Consider the following 22,579-nt stretch of genomic DNA (forward strand, 5'->3'; position numbering starts at 1 on the left):
GGATTTACCTTCATCAAAGACAAATCATTAAAAGTCAAGGATGTATTAGAACCGAAACAGTGTTTGGCTTTATAAATATTTTGATATGAGCTTCACTGATGAGTCTTATGTAGACGAAACGCTAGTCTGGTGTACTAAATTATAATCCTGGTACCTTTGATAACTATTGAACAGGTATAAGTTTGACAGTCCCTCTAATATCTTTCGCCTCTCTTGTATAAATATATTCCAAAACAAAAACTATAAAAAAGAAGATGTGGTAAGATTGCCAGTGAGACAACTATCCACAAAAGACCAAAAATGACACAAGCATTAACAACTATAGGTCACAGTACGGCCTTCAACAATGAACAAAGCCCATACCGCATAGTCAGCTATAAAAGGTCCCGATCAAACAATGTAAATCAATTTAAACGAGAAAACTAAGGCCTTATATATGTAAAACAAAATGAACGAAAAACAAATATGTAACACTTAAACAAACGACAACTACTGAATTACAGTACATTTACTAAACCCTATAAGATTGGAAAATATTCCAATTAATAAAGATGTGAAAAGAAACACTGCATCCGAAAAAATAGGTTTTGGGTATACGTTAACGGAAAAGTAACCCAATGGAACAAAATTATAAAACACATCCAAATGTCAACATAAGGGTTTCAACGATAGACACGTGTCACTACAATATATCAAGCCCTATATAACTGTTATATGTAGTAAATAAATATAACGAAAATTATCAAAGATCTACCATCAACACCACATTCGTTTAGTACAAAATAGCTGAGATAACCCAGGAAATCCCTCTTGGGACATGCTAATTCGATTGGACAAATACAGACACCCCCCCCCCCGTATAACCAGAGGTTGTATGTATTAATGAGACATTTGATATTCCCTAAGGTACCATCAAACAACTTTACACAGTCTACATTGTAGATTTACTCGAAAATACAATGACGATATCGTATGTCGTCCACCTAACATACTTCCCTAACGCTATGTAATCGATAAATATATATATATAGGCTTTTACATTTTATCGTATGCATAAAAAAATATTGGTGCCACTGAACAAATTCTGTTCATAACTGTGCATGTATCCGACAAGGTATATATGTACTCTTGTTTAATATGCTGTATGTACATGTTCTGGTGGAATTAAGCGTTCATCTGACAATATATCTAAACCATGTTTAGGACATACGTTTGTGGTGTACATACCAATAAATGAAGATGTGAAACACTTCAATTTATCATCATTCAAAGACACACAAAAACAACCTAATAAAAGTATTACAGTCTTTACTATATGTGTCAATATGACCCAGAACCCTGTTATTTACTTGAACGACATACTAAACAAACAGATTTTTACATCTAAGATCTAAGAAATTACTAATCTGCATGAAGGAATACCAGTGCTACATACACATTACTCTTACTCTGAATCTACCAGACTTTGCTTTGATACCTCTACGGGCCGCGACTGTCGAAAAATAAAAATTACTCATTGAAAAGCATGGCATATGAGCTCGTAGTAAAAACGTACACTCGATTTACATTCTAGACATTCTTTTAAAAAAGTTGAATTTGCTTAAACTTTCCACTTCCTTTTCTTTAACAAAATATTATGGTAAAATTATAGCATTTGTTATACTAGTAATAACGAACATATATGAAAACGGTAAATATAAAGATGTTAATTAAAGTAAGTAAATCAGACCCAAACTTACCGCTCCATATTAAAAACTCCTTGAATTATACCACACACTATCGATGTTTACAGCTAAATAATGAGCAGCCTTGTCCCTGTGTTGCTAATAAGCGAATTATATAGAAACAAATTAAGTTCGATACGAGCAGCAACGACTTGTGTTATGTAAATAATCTCTGGGTTTTACTTTATATATGGTAACAGGAAATCTTTATGCACATGCCACGGTGCTCATGTGGTCTTGAAATGTAAACAAAGAACTCGATGAATTTTATGAATCGTAATGAGATTGTCAAGTATTGAAATCACACTTCCTTAATGGGTTTCCTTTCCAATATACATAACTTGTCTGAAAGCTTCAAAACCATTAAATCATATTAAATCACAATTTCTAGAAGTTGTGTAGATTATGCTGTTTTTAGTTTCTGTATCAACATTCCATTTGTCACCGGATAGACACATAGGCCGTATATAAATAAATCGAATATGAATATACAAAACCTATATTTCTTATTCAATAAGTATCCCAGTAACAATAGTATCGTAAAGAATATTAGACACTCTAATGTAATTTTCCCTCCGTCATGAAAACTATATGAATATAATATAGAACTAGAAAACGTCCTATGGTTTAACGTCAAACCGTTTTCCGGAGCCAAAGCCTCTCCCATTATGCAGAACAGAAAAATATGATATGTGAGGATGTTTATTATTCAGAAAAGCTAAGGCAATTAAATCTATGAGCTAGAATGATCCCTTGTCAATAATGCTCTAAACTAATAGCATTTTGAACGCAATGGGACATATATATACATTTTTTTTTCAATTTCAGTCTAATAAAATGTTCTGAAAAATACATATTTCCAGACGATTCCGTATTATGGTTCTATTTGATTCATGTCTTGTCATTTGAATTAAGTATAAATGTACCGAAATGATGACAAATTCTCTAAAATGGTTTTTTTTCTAGTTTATATTTAAAAATTGGACACATATATATTCTTAATAGAATGATAGAATCATTTGCAACACGACATACTCAGGGAAAGATATTCATATTTGACACACGTTTGGGGTGTTTGGCTTTTAATCCTCCTCAACTTTGCATTGCTTTGGCCTTCAAACTATTGATTTGACAGACACTTATGAGTCATAAGGACGAAACGCGTGTCTGACGACATGAATTGTAAGCAAGGTATCTTTGGTAAGTTTGAAGCCCTTGACTGTTGTTAGCTGATTAACACAATAAATAGATAAACATTGCTAATAGCAGTAAAGCGTAGGAGAATACGGCTAGACAAGAGACTATCAAAGGTGTATCTGACCTTACAGGCGAAATAAAAAATCTAAACGCCGAGGACATCTAGCCAATTATAGATGTGTAGGTTGAAGGCGCAAAAAAAAATGTCATCAACTAGTTTTTCTAATCATGCATTTAAACAAAATATGTCTATTTTCCCATTAAACAATGTCAATCAGTAACCATAAATCACACCAGCCAGGTTGTTAAGTATTTTTTGTTATATTCCATTTTTCCACGTGCCCCTCAATACCATCGAAGTGACCGATATGGTTATGGATCAACGCAGCACTGAAGGAAAAGTTGTTGTGAACAGTTCGACCAATTCCTCAAAATTAAGCCATTTGGTATAAATGAGGAGTCGAAGGCAAACAGATTTTGACATTTGTTTTTTAAAGATATGGTACTGACTCTGATAGCTTCAGTTATTGGCCAAATGTTATGTCCTAGCCCTATAACCCTGTGTTATAGGCAATGAGAATAGTATTTTGAGAGCTTGCATTGAACTTTCTGTTCACATAAAGAACCACGCACTTTTTTTGTTGAAATGAATGTTATATCTGTAACTTTAATCGTTTGATTTTCAATTTTTCGTGTAGTCAAAATGTTAATGTAAAATATATTGCTTTTTAAAGCAATGCTTGTTGCGCCACATAACAATAGAACCCACCAAATAAGGTAATATTGTGCATGGCTTATAGCTGAGAAAAATGTACGTCGCAGTTTACTGATTAGTATTTATAGAACACGTGAGTTATATGGATTTTTAAATTGTGTGACTTGTATTTTTACCAAATGTTCTTAAAATTCTAAACAAGATACGCAAAATAATGACCAAGCTGGCACCATATTCATTAATATCGGTGAAAGTAAGAAACTGTTAATGAATAGCTAACTTCAAGTGACAGGATACGGGAAAGCTGAATGTCAATTAAAATGGTGATTTATTTACACAAGAGAGTAAAGGATCTTCATGGCATCAGAAAATTGTCAGGAATTCTACAGCTAAGATGAACAACACTCATTTATTAAAACAGAAATATCAAAACAACGCGAGGACTTGTTAACCATCTGAAAATCAATTGAGTACACCTTTCTTAATGCTTAATTTATAGATTTGGTAATTTGAATGTCCTAATACATGTACTTTGGTGTGTATTTATTTATTAATGTTATGCTTCAAATACTGCTGAAAAAACTTCATACAACCATTTTTTTGTGTAAGGAATTTCTTAAGAATTATTCCCTGTTTTAATGGAAACAAAGCCTGTTTGATCCTTCAGAATATTTTTACAATGAAAATGTACGTATTTGGACATTTCCATAATGCGTTTCTTGATTATACGATTTTTTTGCATTTCATGGAAACTCTCGCTTGTATAGAAAAAAAAATCAGTAGTAATGATGCATTAATGTTGTTGCTCGATGGCTTTAAATGGATTCCTTAATCATGACAAATGGCTTTAAGCCACTGGAGTCCGTGTATGAGGTAGAATAGTGTTCCTTTATTATATAACCTTTTATTCCATGTTATAAATTCTTAAGCAATCGTTCTGAAAAACAATACAATTATTCTCTCTGAAATGACAAAAGAGAACCCATTACTTCGTCATATTAAAAAGAAATGAATTTCAAATCAATTTAAAATGGTTAATGTTAAATAAATCGGAACACGAATTCAAATGTATGACATGAAATGTGTGCATATACATTACTTTAACTTTATATGTATATATATATATATTGAAGTATATTTTTTTACTTAGAAACTATTCTTCGGGGTTTTGTTTTTTAAACAAACTAGATCATGGACGACTCATCCTATATATTAATTATTTACGCAGTTGTTTATTTTAATTTAAACACAATTTGATGTAAAATACTATCAAACAATAGTAATCAAAGGTACTAGGTTTATACGTTGATACTCCAGACACGCGTTTCGTCTACATAAGACTCACCAGTGACACTCAGATGAAGATAGTTATGAAACAAAACAAGTAAAACGTTGAAGAGCATTAGGGACCTAAAATTCCAAAAAGTTGTGCCAAATACGGCTAAGGTAAACAAACATGTTACTGCGATAACTTTTTGAAAAATAGTTTTATATGAAATTCATCTCAAATTTATAGTGCAAAGACAAGAGTAGGGATTCCTTTGTTCATGCACTTAAATCGCGTTGTTTACGGTTCTTATGTTATTTTATGACTTTCACATTCGATTTTGTTTGTTATCATTTGTAGATGAAATGCGCGTCTGGCGCAAATACAACATTTCAATCATGGTGTCTTTGATGAGTGTTTTTACAATCACTGGGAAATGCAACTGCTGGTGTAGTTTTTATTCCCCGAGGGTATCACCAGCTCAGTAGTCAGCACTTCTGTGTTGATATGGTCATTAAAATGAATCAACTGTCCACAAAATAAAAAGTTTAAATACCCAGGCTTTTCTACCTAAGGAATATAATACCTTAGCAGTATTTGGCAAAACGTTTAGGAATTTTTGGTGCTCAATGCTTTCTTACTTCTTTATTTATTTAGTCTTTTTGATTTCTTTTAATTCGAGCGTCACATCTGAGTCTTTTGTAGACGGAATAAGAAACACGCGTCCGTAGCAAATACAAAATTTTAATCCTGGTAGCTAAGATGAGTTTATTTGTGTATATTTGTCATTTGATAAATTTTGATATAGTGTAAACAATATTTTATTATGAAAAATACATGGATAAATTATAAACACATTCACAATAAGGATCAAGAAAAAACAAACAACAGTTGCTTATATTAATCTGTCTCCTTAAATTTTGATTTAATGGCAGATCTTTTATGATATTGTATGGCCGATGTGTTGAAAAACTTTTATTTCGTGTTGAACAAAATATGGTGTCAATTAGTTTTGGTCGAGCGTTTGGATTTGTCAGGTTTTAAGTTCGGGGATTTTACCTTGGGGTTTGGTATTTTCTTGAATACTTTATTTACAAATATATCGTGTTATAAAACCTTATGTTAGAATCCTGGATTTTAATTTGTTGATAGCTAGTGTGTTTTTCACCAATTTACTGTAATCAAATGAATATCGTTCATTTTTTTAACGCCGCCGGGTTTTTTGCCAATAGGAAATACCTTTATTTGCCAACAAATACTCTATCCGACTGGACGCTTTTAACGTCACGATCGTCAATGCGTTTTTTAACATAAACATTCGGTGTAATTATACAGATACATCATGTTCTTGAGAAGTATTTGCGAAAAAATCTAGTCTTGAGAATGAATTTCCCTCGTCTTACGGCTCGCGAAATTTACCATTCTCTCGACTGGTATTTTTCGCAAATACCACTCCTTAACATGATATATCTGTTTATAATAACATTTTCTAAATTCAAACGAAAATTGCATATGGGTCACTACAAAGGAAAAAGAAAATGAACAAATAGAAAAGAATAGGTCGTCCAAATACTTAAGTTGATATATGCATTTTTGTAAGTAGTATTTTCATAAGTCAAAATCGATCTAACTTATGATACTTTTAAGTTCGAACAGCGGTATACGTATGTTGCCTTTATTTAAAACATCTCAATTTACGTATGGTTATACTATTGTAATATCAATTATTTATGATCTATATTATTTGTGTAAGAACAAAGCGATGCTGGTTGCAATATCTACTATATTGAATTCCTTTTTACAAACAATTCGAAGAATCGTTTTTTATAAAAGCGTAAGCAGGACGGCTTAAACCACCGCCGTATCAATATATATTTGTTTTAAAACCATTAAACAAAGCAGTTTTGTCAGATCATAGATCAAATCGTATCCCCATGTAATCATTACCTCATAATACTAATATATCACGAATTATAGACAAATGTATATGAACATCTTAATCCCAAATGAGCAGCTTACATCGCAATTATTTATTTATTCCTTATGGGGCATACATAACAATCCATAAACATTATTTGTCTTGTTTGTGTAAAGGTTAATCGTTCAAATACCAATTGACAACATATTGTTTAAAAGGGACATCTGTCAAAGTCATTACAACCCAATTAACCCTTTAATTTGATTTGTTACACACTAAAATATTTACCAGAATTACGAAAATTCCAATAGAAACATGAGACAATGCAAAAACTAGTAATAAGGTATCAGCGTTTTGAGCTTATTTTAGACGAAGACGCCCTGTATTTAACTATTTAAATTAACTTCGGAGACTGTTGGTGGTTATTGGACCGATTTAAACATGAATATAAATAATTGTACCGGCAATTACTTTAGTTTGCCAACTCAACCATATATAGAACAATTATTTAAAGTTAGTTCAAGGTGAAAAAGTTCGCGAATAGAATAAGCTGCTACAAAGTTATTTTGGGAGCCTTTCGAAATAATAATATTGAACTAATACGTAAGGTCTGCAAGACTAAAATTTTAAACACGAACAAACTGTTTGAACCTAGTCTTATATAGGATAAATCCCATTTGCAAATGTGTTTATGTAGATCTTACGAGTCCGTTTAACACTTCCTACTTGGGTGTTCTGAATATTCTTCTATGCAAAATAAATACTTTCATACCTTAGTTTTACCTTTCCTGTCCAGATTTTTGTCCTATTATAAAACACAAGTACTGGTAGGTGATTATTTTTATCAGGTTCATTGTATATGCTGTAAAACGGATTTGTGGAGCAGAAGACGGCCAAAGGCCACCTATGAGTTTTTAAAGCAGGAAGAAAAGTTCGCATCTGGAGGCGAGCTTTAGTTGTCCCTTGAACAATAATGTTAACTCCTTTTACAATTTTTGGTCCTCAATGCTCTTCAACTTCGTACTTTATTCGGCCTTTTTAACTTTTTGGGATTCGAGCATCACTGATGAATCTTTTGAAGACGAAACGCGCGTCTGGCGTATATACAAAATTTAGTACTGGTATCTATGATGAGTTTATTTGCCATTTACAAGGTGAAAGAATGGAAACTGTTCCGACAAATGATGTATATGTCCGGTTACATATTTAACTAAGGCTAATACCACTGTCAGTAGATTAAATTTAGAATGGAAATGGGTTATGTGTCAAGAAGACAACAATCCGACCAAAGAGCTGAAAACAGACGAAGGCCACCTATGGCTCCTCAGCACAACATGATAATTCCGTACCCGGAGTTTTGCTTCAGCTTACCCTCTGTTTATTTGTCTAGAAGTATCACGGGAATGTTTTGACAGACCTTGAATAGCAATAAAAGCGCATTGTACAAATCACAAATGTTATTAGTTAATTACAAACAAAGAAAGAATTAAAGAGATTTGTAAATAATATGTCGTTAATGAAATAGAATGTACAAGTTGTCACGGACGGACGTTGACTAGACTGTGACTTGTAAAATCAATCTTATCACGAAAAGAAACAAATAACTTGGGATGTATTTAGAACAATTAGGTAATTTTAATGTAAAAAAGTGTTCTTAAAAATTATCTTGGGTTGATAATATATCCGTTTTTTTCGTTTTGCATAAAGTAATTGTATCATATCCGAAAAGTGGCTATACATCACTGTGTAAATGGAAGCAAACCCTGTCATACCAAAACCATTTAGTGGTTGTTATTTGTAATAGATGCATATACCCATTAGGGAAATCAAATAATCATTAACATCTATAAATTATGGCTAAATCATAAAGTCATCATCATTATTTTTTTCTTTTCCTTTAAAGACTACCATTTATCATAAATATAACCCGAAATGTTCAATTGGAATGACATCTATAACAAGGGAACGATTTCTGTCAACCGTCAGCGTTATTGATGAAGTGGCCATTTATGATTTTCTGGTATTGATTAACTAGAGATAATGGCTATTTTAACAGTAAACTTCCAACTTCATGGAAGACCACTCTTTTTCTTGATTCTTTAAAGAATATTTTCTTTTCAACTTTTCGTTTGAGTACATAAAAAGATGTAATACAGCAAACAGTTTTTTTTCAAAATCCAAATTCACTTGTTTTTTTTTTTTAGGTTTTGCAAACTGCAATTATGTCACTATCTTTCCGATATTTCAGTATTTCCTATATATATACCATATAATTTCAAAGCAATAATGTCTACAAATTCATAATGATCCATGTCCTGGCCATGCACGGTGTAGTGTAAAACTAACCGGTGCCTATTGAATGATGACCATTGAACAAAATGTTCAAACTTTTATTAATACAGTGACATATTTTTCTAATAACTACTGTATACTTACCAATGACATTTTTGTATCTATATTGGAATAGGGTAATGTGTAGATTTCATAAGTCGAAAAATTAACAGTCTACGTTGGGTTTAAAAACAAGAATATTCACATTGATCGAAACTCTGAGAATTGCATGTTGAAGTTTAAACCTTTTTAATGAAACAAGTGTACTATTAGTTCTATGTTATTTTCGATGTCTATCGAAGCAACATAACATTATCCTTTCACTATAAAAGTACATTAAATGCATAGATGAAAATTAAATCGGTTTGCTTGTGTTTAAATGATTATATATTCCCAAAATGATCCCTGATTGATGTCAATGCAAACGTCTATAGTCAAGTAATTTAAAAAGGAAACACTGAATAATGAACTGTTTAAACTGACGCCAGTTTGTAGTTCAGAAAATTTATTCTAAAAGATTTCACAATTAAACAAAAACAGCTTTAATGAATTAAATCTGCCGTCAAAGTTGTACGAGCTGTCAATACTATTGATGGTTGTTCACGTTAAAAAAGCATCTGTTAGTTTACTATAACCCAAATATGTTTTGGTAAATATACAAGAAAGTAATAAAAAGTATTACTCAGAGTTCAAATGAAGTCGATATAAGCAATTAAAGACCTCCCCACATCTAGTACAACTCTATAGCATTACCTGCATTAGGAGTTTAAGATATGAAGAGAGACTAATTGTATCTGTCGTGACATGATTCGTGTGAATCTGAACGAGTATATGTAACCAACTAAATAAACTCATCATAGATACCAGGATTAAATACAAAATTTACGCAATACACGTGTTTTGTTTACACAAGACTCATCAGTGACTCTCGAATACAAAAAAAAGTTAAAAAGGTCATCTAAATTACGAATTTGAAGAGCATTGAGGATCAAAATTCCTCAAAGTTTTGCCGAATACAGCTATGGTTATCTACTCATGAGGTAGAACAGACTTAGTATTTCAAAATCAAAAAATTTTGTAAACAGTTAATTTATAAATATGACAATATCAATGATAATTCATGTCAGCATAAAAATGGTGACTACTGGGCTGGTGATACCCTAGGGGAATTAAAACTCCATCAGTAGTGGCATCGACCCAGTGGTTGTAGATAAACTCATCATAAATACCCGGATTAAATTTTGTATTTACGCCATACGCGCGTTTTGTCTACAAAAGACTCACTAGTGACGCTCGAATACAAACAAGGTAAAAAGGCCAAATAAAGTACGAAATTGGAGAGCATTGAGGACCAAAATCCATAAAAATTTGCAAAATACAGCGAAAGTAATCTATTCATGAGGTAGAAAAGGCTTATTATTCAAAAATTCAAAAGTTTTGTAAACAGTTCATTTATAAATATGACAATATCAATGATAATTCATGTTAGCAAAAAAGTGCTGAAACCTTGTCTGGTCATACCCATGGGGAATCAAAACTCCACCAGGAGTGGCATCGACCCAGTAAGTGTAGATAAACTCATCATAGATACTAGTATTAAATTTTAAATTTTGTATTTAATCTATACGATGTTTTGTCTACAAAAGACTCACCCGTGACGCTAGAATCCAAAACGGTTAAAATGGCCAAATAAATTACGAAGTTGTAAAGCATTGAGGACAGAATTTCATTAAAGTTTTGCCAAATAGAGCTAAGGTAATATATTTTTGAGGTTAAAAATCTGTTGTATTTCAAAATTCAAAAGTGTTTAAAACAGTTAATTTATAAATATGACAATATCAATGATAATTCATGTTTGCATAGAAGGGTGACTACTGGGCTGGTGATACCCTCGGGAAATGAAAACTCCACCAGCAGTGGCATCGATCCAGTGGTTGTAGATAAACTCATAATAGATACCAGGCCTCACGGTCATAAAACTTTCAAGCATGATTTTTGCACTCAGACTCGAAAATCAACCAATCAAATTGCTGGATTTCATGTTTTGAGCATGATTTTTGTGCTCCAAGCACTGAGCAAAGTTTTATGCCTTCAAGGCCAGGATTAAATTTGTATTTACGTCAGACGCGCGTTTCGTCTACAAAAAAATCTTCAGTGACGCAACTGATTGTTGAACAAAAATTAGTAATATGTCTGATTCTTCTTGAAAAGTATAATGAGCAGTTTTTGTCATATGAAGAGACAAACACAACGCAAATGGTCAATCTTTCCAAAGCTATTTAAATGAGCAGTGAGTTAAAAAAGAGAACCGCTTATAACTAAGGTTGAAAAAATCCATTAGTAACATTGTTATTCAGAAATATAAGTACCATTTTTACACTCTCTTGGCAATAATAGTGTACGGTATCAAAACAGATCAGTATTTCCTAATAAGATTTGAATGGCCACTTCAACACTTCATGTTATAGAACTAACTATGTTTTACTTTTATTTTCTACGATAATTACTGTCATAATGATATTAAATCGATAAATGAACCCAATCTGAATATTGAATGTGCAATAGCTACATCAAACATAGACGGATTGGCTAAGATTCAACAGCAAAGGCTATATACTTAGCAAAGTATTTTTGCAAGTCCGTACGACCAGTGAAGATTTGAAATCCAATGTAGGAAAGTTTATGAGAGCTTACTTCAAAAAAATAAGATACTCAAATTCGGTAGACGGAGTTATCTTGATAAATGTGTATATATGTCATCGAAGATTTTTTGAAAATATACTACATGAATAACCAATACCGTACAAAAGGATAAATCCGATGGAAAGCATTTAAACTTCAACTGTATTAAAGCATGCATTTACAGTACAATTTTCACATTCAATTACTGCTTGATAAATACATGTACCAGGCTAATTTGAGGTTTATTTCCTTATTTATAAAACTGCATAATACCGTGCATCAAATAAATTTATCTTCCCGAACTAGATGCATACATTGAAAAAAACTGAAATAAGAATTTATAGATCAAATTAAAATTGCAAATGGATACATTTCTTTATTTTATGTTCCGTTTCAGTGGATATCAATAACCAAGCTAACATCATCGTATAACGTTTTTGTTGTCGTTGCATAAGGTACAAACAATATAATATAAGGTTATACCTATCTTGAATACAATACGTATGCGACAAAATGCAGTGTAATTTATTCAATCATTACTACGGTAGTGAATAGGTATTTTTGGATAGTTGTTATCCTCTCATTCCAATTTATGTTATGTCCTTGGAATAATGAAGAAACACATCTAATCTTGGAAACTGTACATTTCAAGCACTTTGGACGTTATTATTTTCGGTAGCTATTCAATGAGCGATTCTAGTCGGAAATGTCTGCGTTTATCAATTTTATAATCCTCGTCCATGTTTTTAAGCAAAAACCATTTAACTAAGCTGCCAGACTATGCATATTTAACAAATTAAACTGAAGAATTTTTATTTTAGATAAAATGACATTTTAAGTGGCAAGTTGACGTTAAAAAAATAATCGCTTGTCTTGCAACTGTGATTTCAAGCTGTTCTGCTGCTGTTTTCAAAAAGTCTGTATACAAGAACTATTTTGAAAGTTCCAAATATGTGTTAGGCAATTGCTTCATTCAAACATTTGTCTGCTTGACCCTTCACCAGACACACTTAGACCTATATATGTTTAACCTATATGTACTGAAGTAGTCTATGCTTACAAAATGGATAATGAGGAGTGATTAATAATAATCGGCACGATTTACATATCAGTATGATATGAATATGCAAGATGTTATATATACACTTGATCAACATAACGCGCACGGTTACCTATAGTATTACCCTAATCTGCTTCATTTGGACTTGTTGGTTTGTTGGCTTGTTCAATTGTTTCAATGTCAATTATACCACATTTCCTTATCTTATACCATTGATTCGGATTCATAAAGTTACAGTACAGGCAGGCATGTCACTCTACAACGACATACTTTTCCGACTCCTATACGAATGTCGTAATCATAGGGGATAATTAACAAATACATCAATTTCAATTCTTTATGAATCTCCAAAACATATTGCACTCGGAGCGGCAACGTTACCACGAGACCATGGCGTTGGATGAATGAAATAAAGTAGAAATAGTATTGCTATACAGTAATCAATTGACTATATGGAACTGTAAAGCAAGTTCATGATGTCATTCCGATATTGTACTAGAAAGAACCACAAGTCTCCAAATGATTGTCGTAATAATTTAATGACATTTACAACGTAATTGGAAATTCAGCGATGTTACTTAATGACTAAGCCATCAAGTTATACTTTATGGCGTAAACTGAATTCATATTTGACTAATAAAGAAGTAAACCCTTATCATATGGTGTTATGTCTAGGGACGCACCATAATTGCGATTGCTATTTATAACAAAAGTTTTGCAGTGCAATATGAGATACATTATAGTTTTGAAGGTAGAATTCATCACTCCCTAGAGTGTGTTGTTTATTTTTCGTATATTGTAAAATACATATTGCAAGCGATTTCATTTTGATGTCATTAAATTAAGATAAACAAAAGGAACTTAGGCATCGTGTCAAGGTTTGTGGAATACGGGTTATGGAAAGCAAAACAAACATAAAATATAAAAACAATATTGCAAAATTTGATTACTTTACAATGCTTGAATAACAAAATATTGTTATTGCTATTGTATTTTTTTTTATTCAATGGGTTAAAAGGGTTATTGAATTATGGCCACATTAACCTTTTTGTCCTGGATTAAAAGCTTAGCGAAAGGGATGTCCGTTTTTCTTTTCAGTGTACCACGAATATCATTCGAACAGCTAGCTTTTATTTTTGATAAACGCAAATTTTTCAATGTCTTAAGATTCTTTCGTTGGTTTTCCGCAAGTAAACTTTATTTTCATATTGATATATTAATATGGAGTACTAATTTATAAGCGATGAAGATAGATGATATAATGGTACTTTAGTTTTAGTCACATTGATGGCTTCAACGCGGAGCAAACACTCACGCTTCATAACAAATTAAATTCAAGACGATTACTATTCTGGGTTAGAGCTAAATCATTTTATTTTAGATTGCGATAGCGCTACATTTGTGTATCGAATAAACCAACAGTTTGTTGATAACAATAAATTACACGACTATACTGGGAACGAAATATAACAGCCATGTCTGTAGGATTAAACAATTTCGGAGTTCAAGTATGAGGTCTATTATCACTGAACTGGTATGCATATTTGTTTAGGGACCAGCTGAAGGACGCCTCCGGGTGCGGGAGTTTCTCGCTGCATTGAAGACCTATTTAGGGGTCAGCTTAAGGACACCTCCAGACGTGGGAATTTCTGCATTGAAGACCTAATGGTGACCTTCTGTAGTTGTCTGTTATATGGTCGGGTTGTTGTCCCTTTGACACAATTTTATTTAAAGTAGAATACAATGTGTCTTCGTAGAAGGTTGTAATTATAATGCATAGTCTGTGAATAGGGAAACAGCAGCATAAATTAAACGTGAACCATCTGACGTTCGTTCTTTGCAGATAGAACATATTGCCTTCCTTCGTGATCATATAAAAGCGATACTTTTGGATAGTTTTTATTGAGTGTTAAGAAGCAGTTTCCAATATTGACATTTATATTACGTTTATATTGGTTACACAAACGTCGGAAGCAGTAAATTCTCAGTTTTATACGCACTAATTGTCTATCGATATACTTTATATTACAGCCTTTATTTATGACCGGACATAACAACCCAATTAAGTGAGGTTACAGTGTTCCTGGTCATACGATTCTATGTTAGACTTTCTCATGAGCAAATATGATACAGGAGATTGACTGAATGTTTACATTGTCAATACTCATGACGAAATGTTGTTCAGTCGAAAATAAAAAATAAATAAACTCATAGTCAAAGATCTAGAGCATACATCAATGAAGCAAAAAAGACCAGCCCAAAACAAACAATTTATTGACACACTTATGCCATTGGTTGTCAAGATTGACGATTATTTGATCAGTTTTACAAACAACTTGGACACTGTTAGTCTAAGGTATCAAAATATCCACCGGCTTCACGTTTTAACTTTAAGTTTTAATCGTTTCAGGAAATACGAGTCATGGACAAATACTTAATGAACAAATGCAGCACTTTCAATCTTAGAAAAAGAAAGATGTAGTATAGTATTGCCAATGAGACAACTATTCACAAGAGACCAAATGACACAGGAATTAACAACTATAGGTCACCATACGGCCTTCAACAGTGAACAAAGGCATACCAAATAGTCAGATATAAAAGTTCTAGAAAATACAAATGTAAAAAACTAACGGTTTAATTTTTAAAAACTTGTTCATCCCAACAATAAAAAGACAATAAAAAAGCTTTGTTGTATATAACAAAACATAAACCTGATATTTCTCTTCATTGTTCGTAAAATTTATAAATGAATCAGTATTACAAAACGTCAAATAAATCACATACCTGACCGATGAAGACATGGGAACATGATGTCCATTCTCAACTTGTATTCTAGCTTTATGATCGGAAACTATTTTCTCGTAAGTTGAGTTTTTCCTGCGTCTAGTTACACATCTTCTCCAGACAACAAATGCTATAACAGCTCCAAGTAAGGTACCACATATAGCTCCAGCAATTGGAATTACCAAAGGCACTACAAAAAAATAAAGAACAACACTTTAATAATGATATCTAATCCTAGTGTCTTTTTGTTGTCGGGATGTACAAGTTCCCAGCCACGTCCACTTATATTTTTGTCCATCTGATGAGTTAAGCCCTTTTTAACTGATTTTTCTAGTTCATTCTTATGTTTTACTGTTATACCACTGTCCCAGGCTAGAGGGAGGGTTGGGATCGCGGCGCTAACATGTTTAACTCTGCCACATTATTTATATATGCCTGTCCCATGTCAGGAGCCTGTAATTCAGTGGTTGTCGTTTGTTTAAGTGTTATATATTTGTTTTTCGTTCATTTTTTAATTTAAATAAGGCCGTAAGTTTTCTCGTTTTCTCGTTTGAACTGTTTTACATTGTCTATCCGGGCCTTTTATACCTGACTATGCGGTATGGACTTTGTTCATTGTTGAAGGCCGTACGGTGACCTATAGTTGTTAATGTCTGTGTCATTTTGGTCTCTTGTGGACAGTTGTCTCATTGACAATCATACCACATCTTCTTTTTTATATGTAGTAAAAACAAGATTGTTTATTTCGAAGGTTGTTCAAAGAAACCGGAATCTAATTTAAAAATACTAGCATATAAAAATCAGCCATAAAATAGACAGACTTGGGTGTACACAAGGAATTCTGTTGAAGTGGCTACAAAAAAATTAAACTGATCGGAAATTCAAGGAAAAGTAAACTCACTAAATTACGGAACTCTGAGGAAATTTCAAAACGGAAAGTCCCTAATCAAATGGCAAAATCAGAAGCTTAAACAAATCAAATGAATGGACAACACATGTCATACTCCTGACATAATACAGTCATTCTCTTATGTAGAAATGTTTTTAAAGGTAGCTAAACCTCTCACTTGTAGGACAGTGATGTGTGAACAAAACAAACAGACTTAAATCAATAGGTACAAATGTCAAGAATAGGGGTGCAGGAGTCAAAATTATGCTTAATACAGCTTTTTTCAGCTACATCTCGAATTCCAATATAAATTCAATAAAACACAGAAAGGGTATATAGATAGCATAAATATGTCTTATTTTTTCAAAGCTCTATTATTGAGATTTGATTGCAGCTTGTAGGTATGTAATAATACGTTGGTATTTCACATCCATCTATGTACTTTAAATATATTATGTTTGCTTATTAGACCGACGTTGTTCAATCACCGTGTCTGGTATTTCCGAGAGTTGTACGGCTATTCTTGGCGTTGTATAAGCTAGTGTATTTCTGTTCTGTTTTAAAGTTATCGGATGAAATATCATTATAAGTACAGCAACCGATAATGAGGGAAGGACTGCATAATTTGATTTCAGCATGTTAACTACTCCTTTAAGCTAAAGTTGCTCTCAGTTAGTCTTTGATACGGATGATACTATTATTTTTAGTTTATTAAACAGAAAAATGAACAACAGCAAATATCTACAGAACAAAACCTTTGCAAACTTATTAAGTCAAACTGTGTAAAATAATAAGCTTCCAGAATGAGTGATAGATCATATTCCTGTAACGTCAATACATTGATGTCACACTGTTCTAAGAAGTTGAGAAACTGATGTTTTAAATTGTAAGTTTTATGGATAATGTTTTGTTTTATAATATTTAAGATATTTCATATCGTTCTATATTAGTTCTATATTGGTGTTTTTTTTTATATTTCAGGCAATATGGTTGTGACAATTCAATTTAATTTTCTTCTTTAAATTAGACATACGCAATACTTTTGTTCTTATTTCTTTATTAAAATAACAACAATTTATTCAAAGTTGAGATGATGTTTTATTTCAGAAGCATGAATTGATTACAAAATATAAACAAATAGTCAAAGATTTAATACGTCACCTACATTACATCAAAATCATTCCAATTAGTGTTTGAATATTTCGTTATCAATATCTAGCGGATCACGAGTATATATACTATTGTTTGTGAGGAGACGAGCAGTTTTATGTATTCAATAAATGGGCAAATGTTGACCCTGCATACAATCATTGACGCACATTCAAGAAGGACTCACTATAAAATCGCCACATAATAGATAAAATTGAGAATGGAAATGGGGAATGTATCAAAGAAACAACAACCCGGCCATAGAAAAAACAACAGCAGAAGGTCACCAACAGGTCTTCAATGTAACGAGAAATTCCCGCACCCGGAGGCGTCCTTCAGCTGGACCCTAAACTCATAGAGTTTTCAGGGAAACGTAGGATTTGACTTTCCTAATCAATTCCCTACCGGATGATTATCAGACAAGCGTCAAAGTTTTTTTGTTTTTGTTAAACAATTTCTTGGTACCTTGTATGATCATTAAAGTATTGCGTTTCCGATAATGTGTTGATGAACAATATACTTTCCCTTCAGTCAACCTATGGCATATAATCCGTCAGACACCCCTTCGAACTTTTCATTTTTAATATCTGCAAGTGGTGGCATATTAATTTGTCATATGATTTGGTTATAAGACGTCGACTTGTATTTTTTACAGGATGTTATATATAAAAAAAACCAATCCTAAATCAAATTTAAAGGGACACAAGAAATCGTGAATAGTTACATTAAAAATACTTAAATTATTCACATACACACTGAAAATGAAATATTACGAGAAAAAAAGAAGATATCTATATCATTTCAAATGACTTTATTGTGAAGAAAATTTGGTGTGACATCACTTTGATATGTCTCTGTAGAATGATATTGAACTTAGTTTGAATTTTCTATGATTAGGCTAGCATAGAACTTGTTTATTAGAACACCATTTAATATGAGAGTTCAAGCGATGTTCTCGCGTGTAATACTGGCATTTCAAAGAACTGGTTCGTGCATTATTGTTTTAAAACCTTACTTATAAGTATGTACCAATAGTATAATGGTAATGATGGTTAGTTGGCTTTCATGGTAGTACATTATGTACCAGAAAAGGACAATAAAAGAAGGATAACTCAAATTTATAAAACAGCATTTAGCATGTGATCAATGTTCAATAATGTTTCATCAATATCAATCACATTTGCTGGTCTGATATTTGATCGTACGTTAACATAGAATAAAATATAAAATACTACTAGTATTAAGAATGGTCAAAGATAGTGCTACTTAGTATACTGACAGATATTTTTTGACAAGCAAATATTTGTTTTGCATTGACACTATTATTTTTCTTCTTTTTTATATATCCTTCCGGAATTGTTGTTAACATACTCTCTGATAATCACCACCAACTTTAGAGTCTAAATTATATAACATACAAGCGTATGGTCATCAGATAAAACTGGTTTCAACTCCAAATTACCAGCAAATAAAAAAAACCCAACTATTACGAACATTTGACGTCCGAAAATGTGACATTCTATACTACCCAATTGACCAATAGCCTGAGCAAAAAGTTTTTATTCTCACTAATTCAAAGTGTTATTCAATCGATACAGAACAACGCATTTAGGAGGTCCAACATTACACAACAAACTCAAATATGAGCATAGCGTATGCAGAATTTTTTTAGAAAAGAGGTTCCTATAATGTTGGTTTACTAGAAATACTATTTATCTCAATATAAAACTAGGTACAAACTCGTCATTTGCAAAAACAAAATCAATAAGTAAGAATACATGACAGGCTAGGTGCCATCGGAGAATGACAGTTCAACAACCCATTCGTCCTAATTACCATAAGAAGGCCACACACAAAAGTTTTAAACGTCCATAAGATAGCTCAGAATGCACAAGGTCTCGTTTTCGTCTTGAACTATTCAAAGAGTAAAAAGTTCTCATGTCAACAGTTATTATACACCGAGCGGTTTGTTTCGTCATTGTCTAACAAGAGTTTTCAATGCTTTATCACTCATGTCTTCATTGGTCCATCTTGCTTAAGTAATGGAATATATTTTAAAGCAATATTGTTTTACTTCTTGTTATCTATGCAAATCGAGTTACGTCCCTTACTATACAAAATACTATAATCGGTGTCTGAGAAAAGAAGAGAATAAGTTACTCAATGCAGGCAAAAGAATATATTGTATTCCACGCATTAACAAAAATTTTATACTTACTTTGAAGGTTACAAGTTATAAATATTACGTTATTATTTTGAGTCGTGATATACAACAAATGACTATATATCTGAGAACAATTATCACTTTTGCACCTCTGGGTTATTGTAAATGCTAATTCGTTTGTAATTTTAATACAAAAGACGTACTGTTTACTTATTTGATTATATTTACCACAAAATCATGACAAGAAATTTTGTAAAATATGTATGCTGCAAAGCTTAAGGCATTCAACTTTTAGTTTGTTATTCTGTATGGAAATGTAGAAAATCAAAATAAATATCGGATGGTTATAATTTGAACTTAAAATTCGTCTACCCGTTAAATTATTGTGTGTATCGATATGTTGTATAATACACTATTAGTATAATGTTAAATAAAGAAATAACAAACGAATTTACATAAGACGCGCAATGGGTTTGTTTTTCTCGATAATCACACAGTAGCAATAGGACTATTCACGGTTAGTTCGGCCATATTGGATAGGGGGCAGATTTTTTTGAAAGAGGTAGAAATAGTATGAAAGTGGGGGAAATCCTATGCATGTTTCTAAGCAACTGCTCTGTTTTAATGATGTGTTCCCGTATTTTTCACACCATTTCTACCTCCATTATGAAAATCTGTCCCCTATCCAACATGGCCGAACTAACCGTGAAGAGCCATATTGACCAGCTCTCCTACTTGCAAGACATACTAAACTATCGATTCACTTTTATAACTAGCCTCAAATTGGTGAGGTATTAATGAAAATATTTAATTAAAATTTATTTGAGGATTCGTTATTCTTTTTATAAGAAATTTTACTTTACATCAGAAATAAAACTGTGATACAGATTTTAGTACGCCTAACCGAGCTTGAAGGAATGCCAAAACATGTATGTTTAAATATGAAGTAAAGACAATGTGAAGTAAACGCCAATGGAACAGCGACCCACCAAAAGAAATATTCTAAAAAAAGAAATATTGAAGTTATACGGAAAATGAGGGTATATTGGATAGGGACAGACATTTTGTCTCGCAACAAGCCACCTTCGGATCTCAAAGAGATGTTACAAGGATTCCTAATGTATATAGAGCATACCACACTCTTTGCATGATGCATGATACATCGAATTTAACACCTCTATGCTGACGTGGCTACGTACTTAAACATCCCGCACAGAAAAAAAGGACGTCACACTTTGGTGAGAGTTTTACTACCAATTAAAGTAGCCCCAGTTTTATTCCCCAGCTGCCTTTGTGGTTTATGGATATAATTGTTTAATGCACCAAAACTGATTGAATATTTTTATTTCAATTGATTACTTAACAACCATATTGTTTTCTCTATACCTTGTATTATCTAAGTTTTGTCATGCATTATACTGTTTGTATTTATATTTAGATATCAAAATGAATACATCAATTGTTCATATTTCATATTTTGATTTTTAGTCAGATTGATTTAAATATTAATGTTATTGTGAGATGTACTGTAAAAATAAACACAACAAAAATTGAAGATAATTCAAAATTAAATTAATTATAAATGTTTTTAAATATTGAATACACATTAAATTTTTTCACATCAGTTGATAAACATATCAATATTAACTGCTTTTGTTTTATCAGTTCCAATGATCACCGTACTGTATAAACTATATCGACCTACCAATAGTTTACAATAAAGGTGTCAAATTGTAATTTATGGATAATAAAAAAGAATTATAAATCTAATAAAACAAATTGATTTCTCAACAATGTTAATTCAGATCTAGCCACTCGACCCAAATAAAGAAATGTGAATACAGTCCTTTTCACTCTTTTATTTTTTCAAATGTATAAAGGATCGTTTGCTATCTGAACGGAAAAATCATTAGCGATAGATACTTAAAATAAATGTGAAGATGAAGAAAAAAAATTGCGAAATACGTGTATAGATGTGTGTAATACGTTTATTATGAAGCTAAGTATGACATAGTAGTTTTACCTTTGGAAGTTACTTTCTGCCGAACGATGGTTCATTTTTATACCAAACATTTGAAAGAACCATCAATGCTTATTATTACATTGTATGGTGATATGGGGATTTGTTTTCTTCTTTCAAAAGAGCATTTCAAATTAACAAACTTGTATAGCTACAATTAGCTATGTGGGAAATCTGTCTGTCTGATTTGACCCAGTTATGTGGGAAATCTGTCTGTCTGATTTGACCTCATTCTGTGGGAAATCTGTCTGTCTGACTTGACCCAGTTATGTGGGAAATCTGTCTGTCTGATTTGACCCAGTTATGTGGGAAATCTGTCTGTCTGATTTGACCTCATTCTGTGGGAAATCTGTCTGTCTGACTTGACCTCATTCTGTAGGAAGTCTGTCAGTCTGATTTGACCCTATTCTGTGGTAAATTTGTCTGTCTGACTTGACCCTATTATGTGGGAGAAGAGCTGGCTGTCACGAATACAATTAACATTCTTTATACGCTGTCTTAAACCTTATTGATTGCATGTAAAACCTCAATCTCCATTTCAATATGAAACATGATAACGACTTAACAATAGCAATGTTACGTACTGGAGTTTTTCCGTGATTTTCTAGTGAATGTAATACTAATGAATCTTAAAATATACCTGAATTGGTCGAACGCTTATATTAGGTTATTTTCT

The 22,579-nt window shown here is 32.2% G+C and overlaps 1 protein-coding gene across 3 annotated transcripts in view; it reads right to left on the minus strand.

Moving 5' to 3' along the window:
* The window catches only part of LOC134725943 (synaptotagmin-15-like), a 112,556-nt gene that overhangs the window by 46,874 nt on the left and 43,103 nt on the right, over positions 1–22,579 (minus strand). For 2 of the 3 annotated variants that reach the window (XM_063590253.1, XM_063590255.1), the window contains exon 3: positions 15,682–15,871. In XM_063590253.1, the coding sequence (XP_063446323.1) occupies positions 15,682–15,871 (190 nt within the window). Of the gene's footprint in view, positions 1–1,739; positions 2,173–15,681; positions 15,872–22,579 lie in introns of those variants that run through there. The other variant, XM_063590256.1, reaches the window with a different exon arrangement.

The sequence above is a fragment of the Mytilus trossulus genome, chromosome 7, assembly GCF_036588685.1.
Source record: "Mytilus trossulus isolate FHL-02 chromosome 7, PNRI_Mtr1.1.1.hap1, whole genome shotgun sequence".
In the NCBI taxonomy this organism is placed as follows: domain Eukaryota; kingdom Metazoa; phylum Mollusca; class Bivalvia; order Mytilida; family Mytilidae; genus Mytilus; species Mytilus trossulus.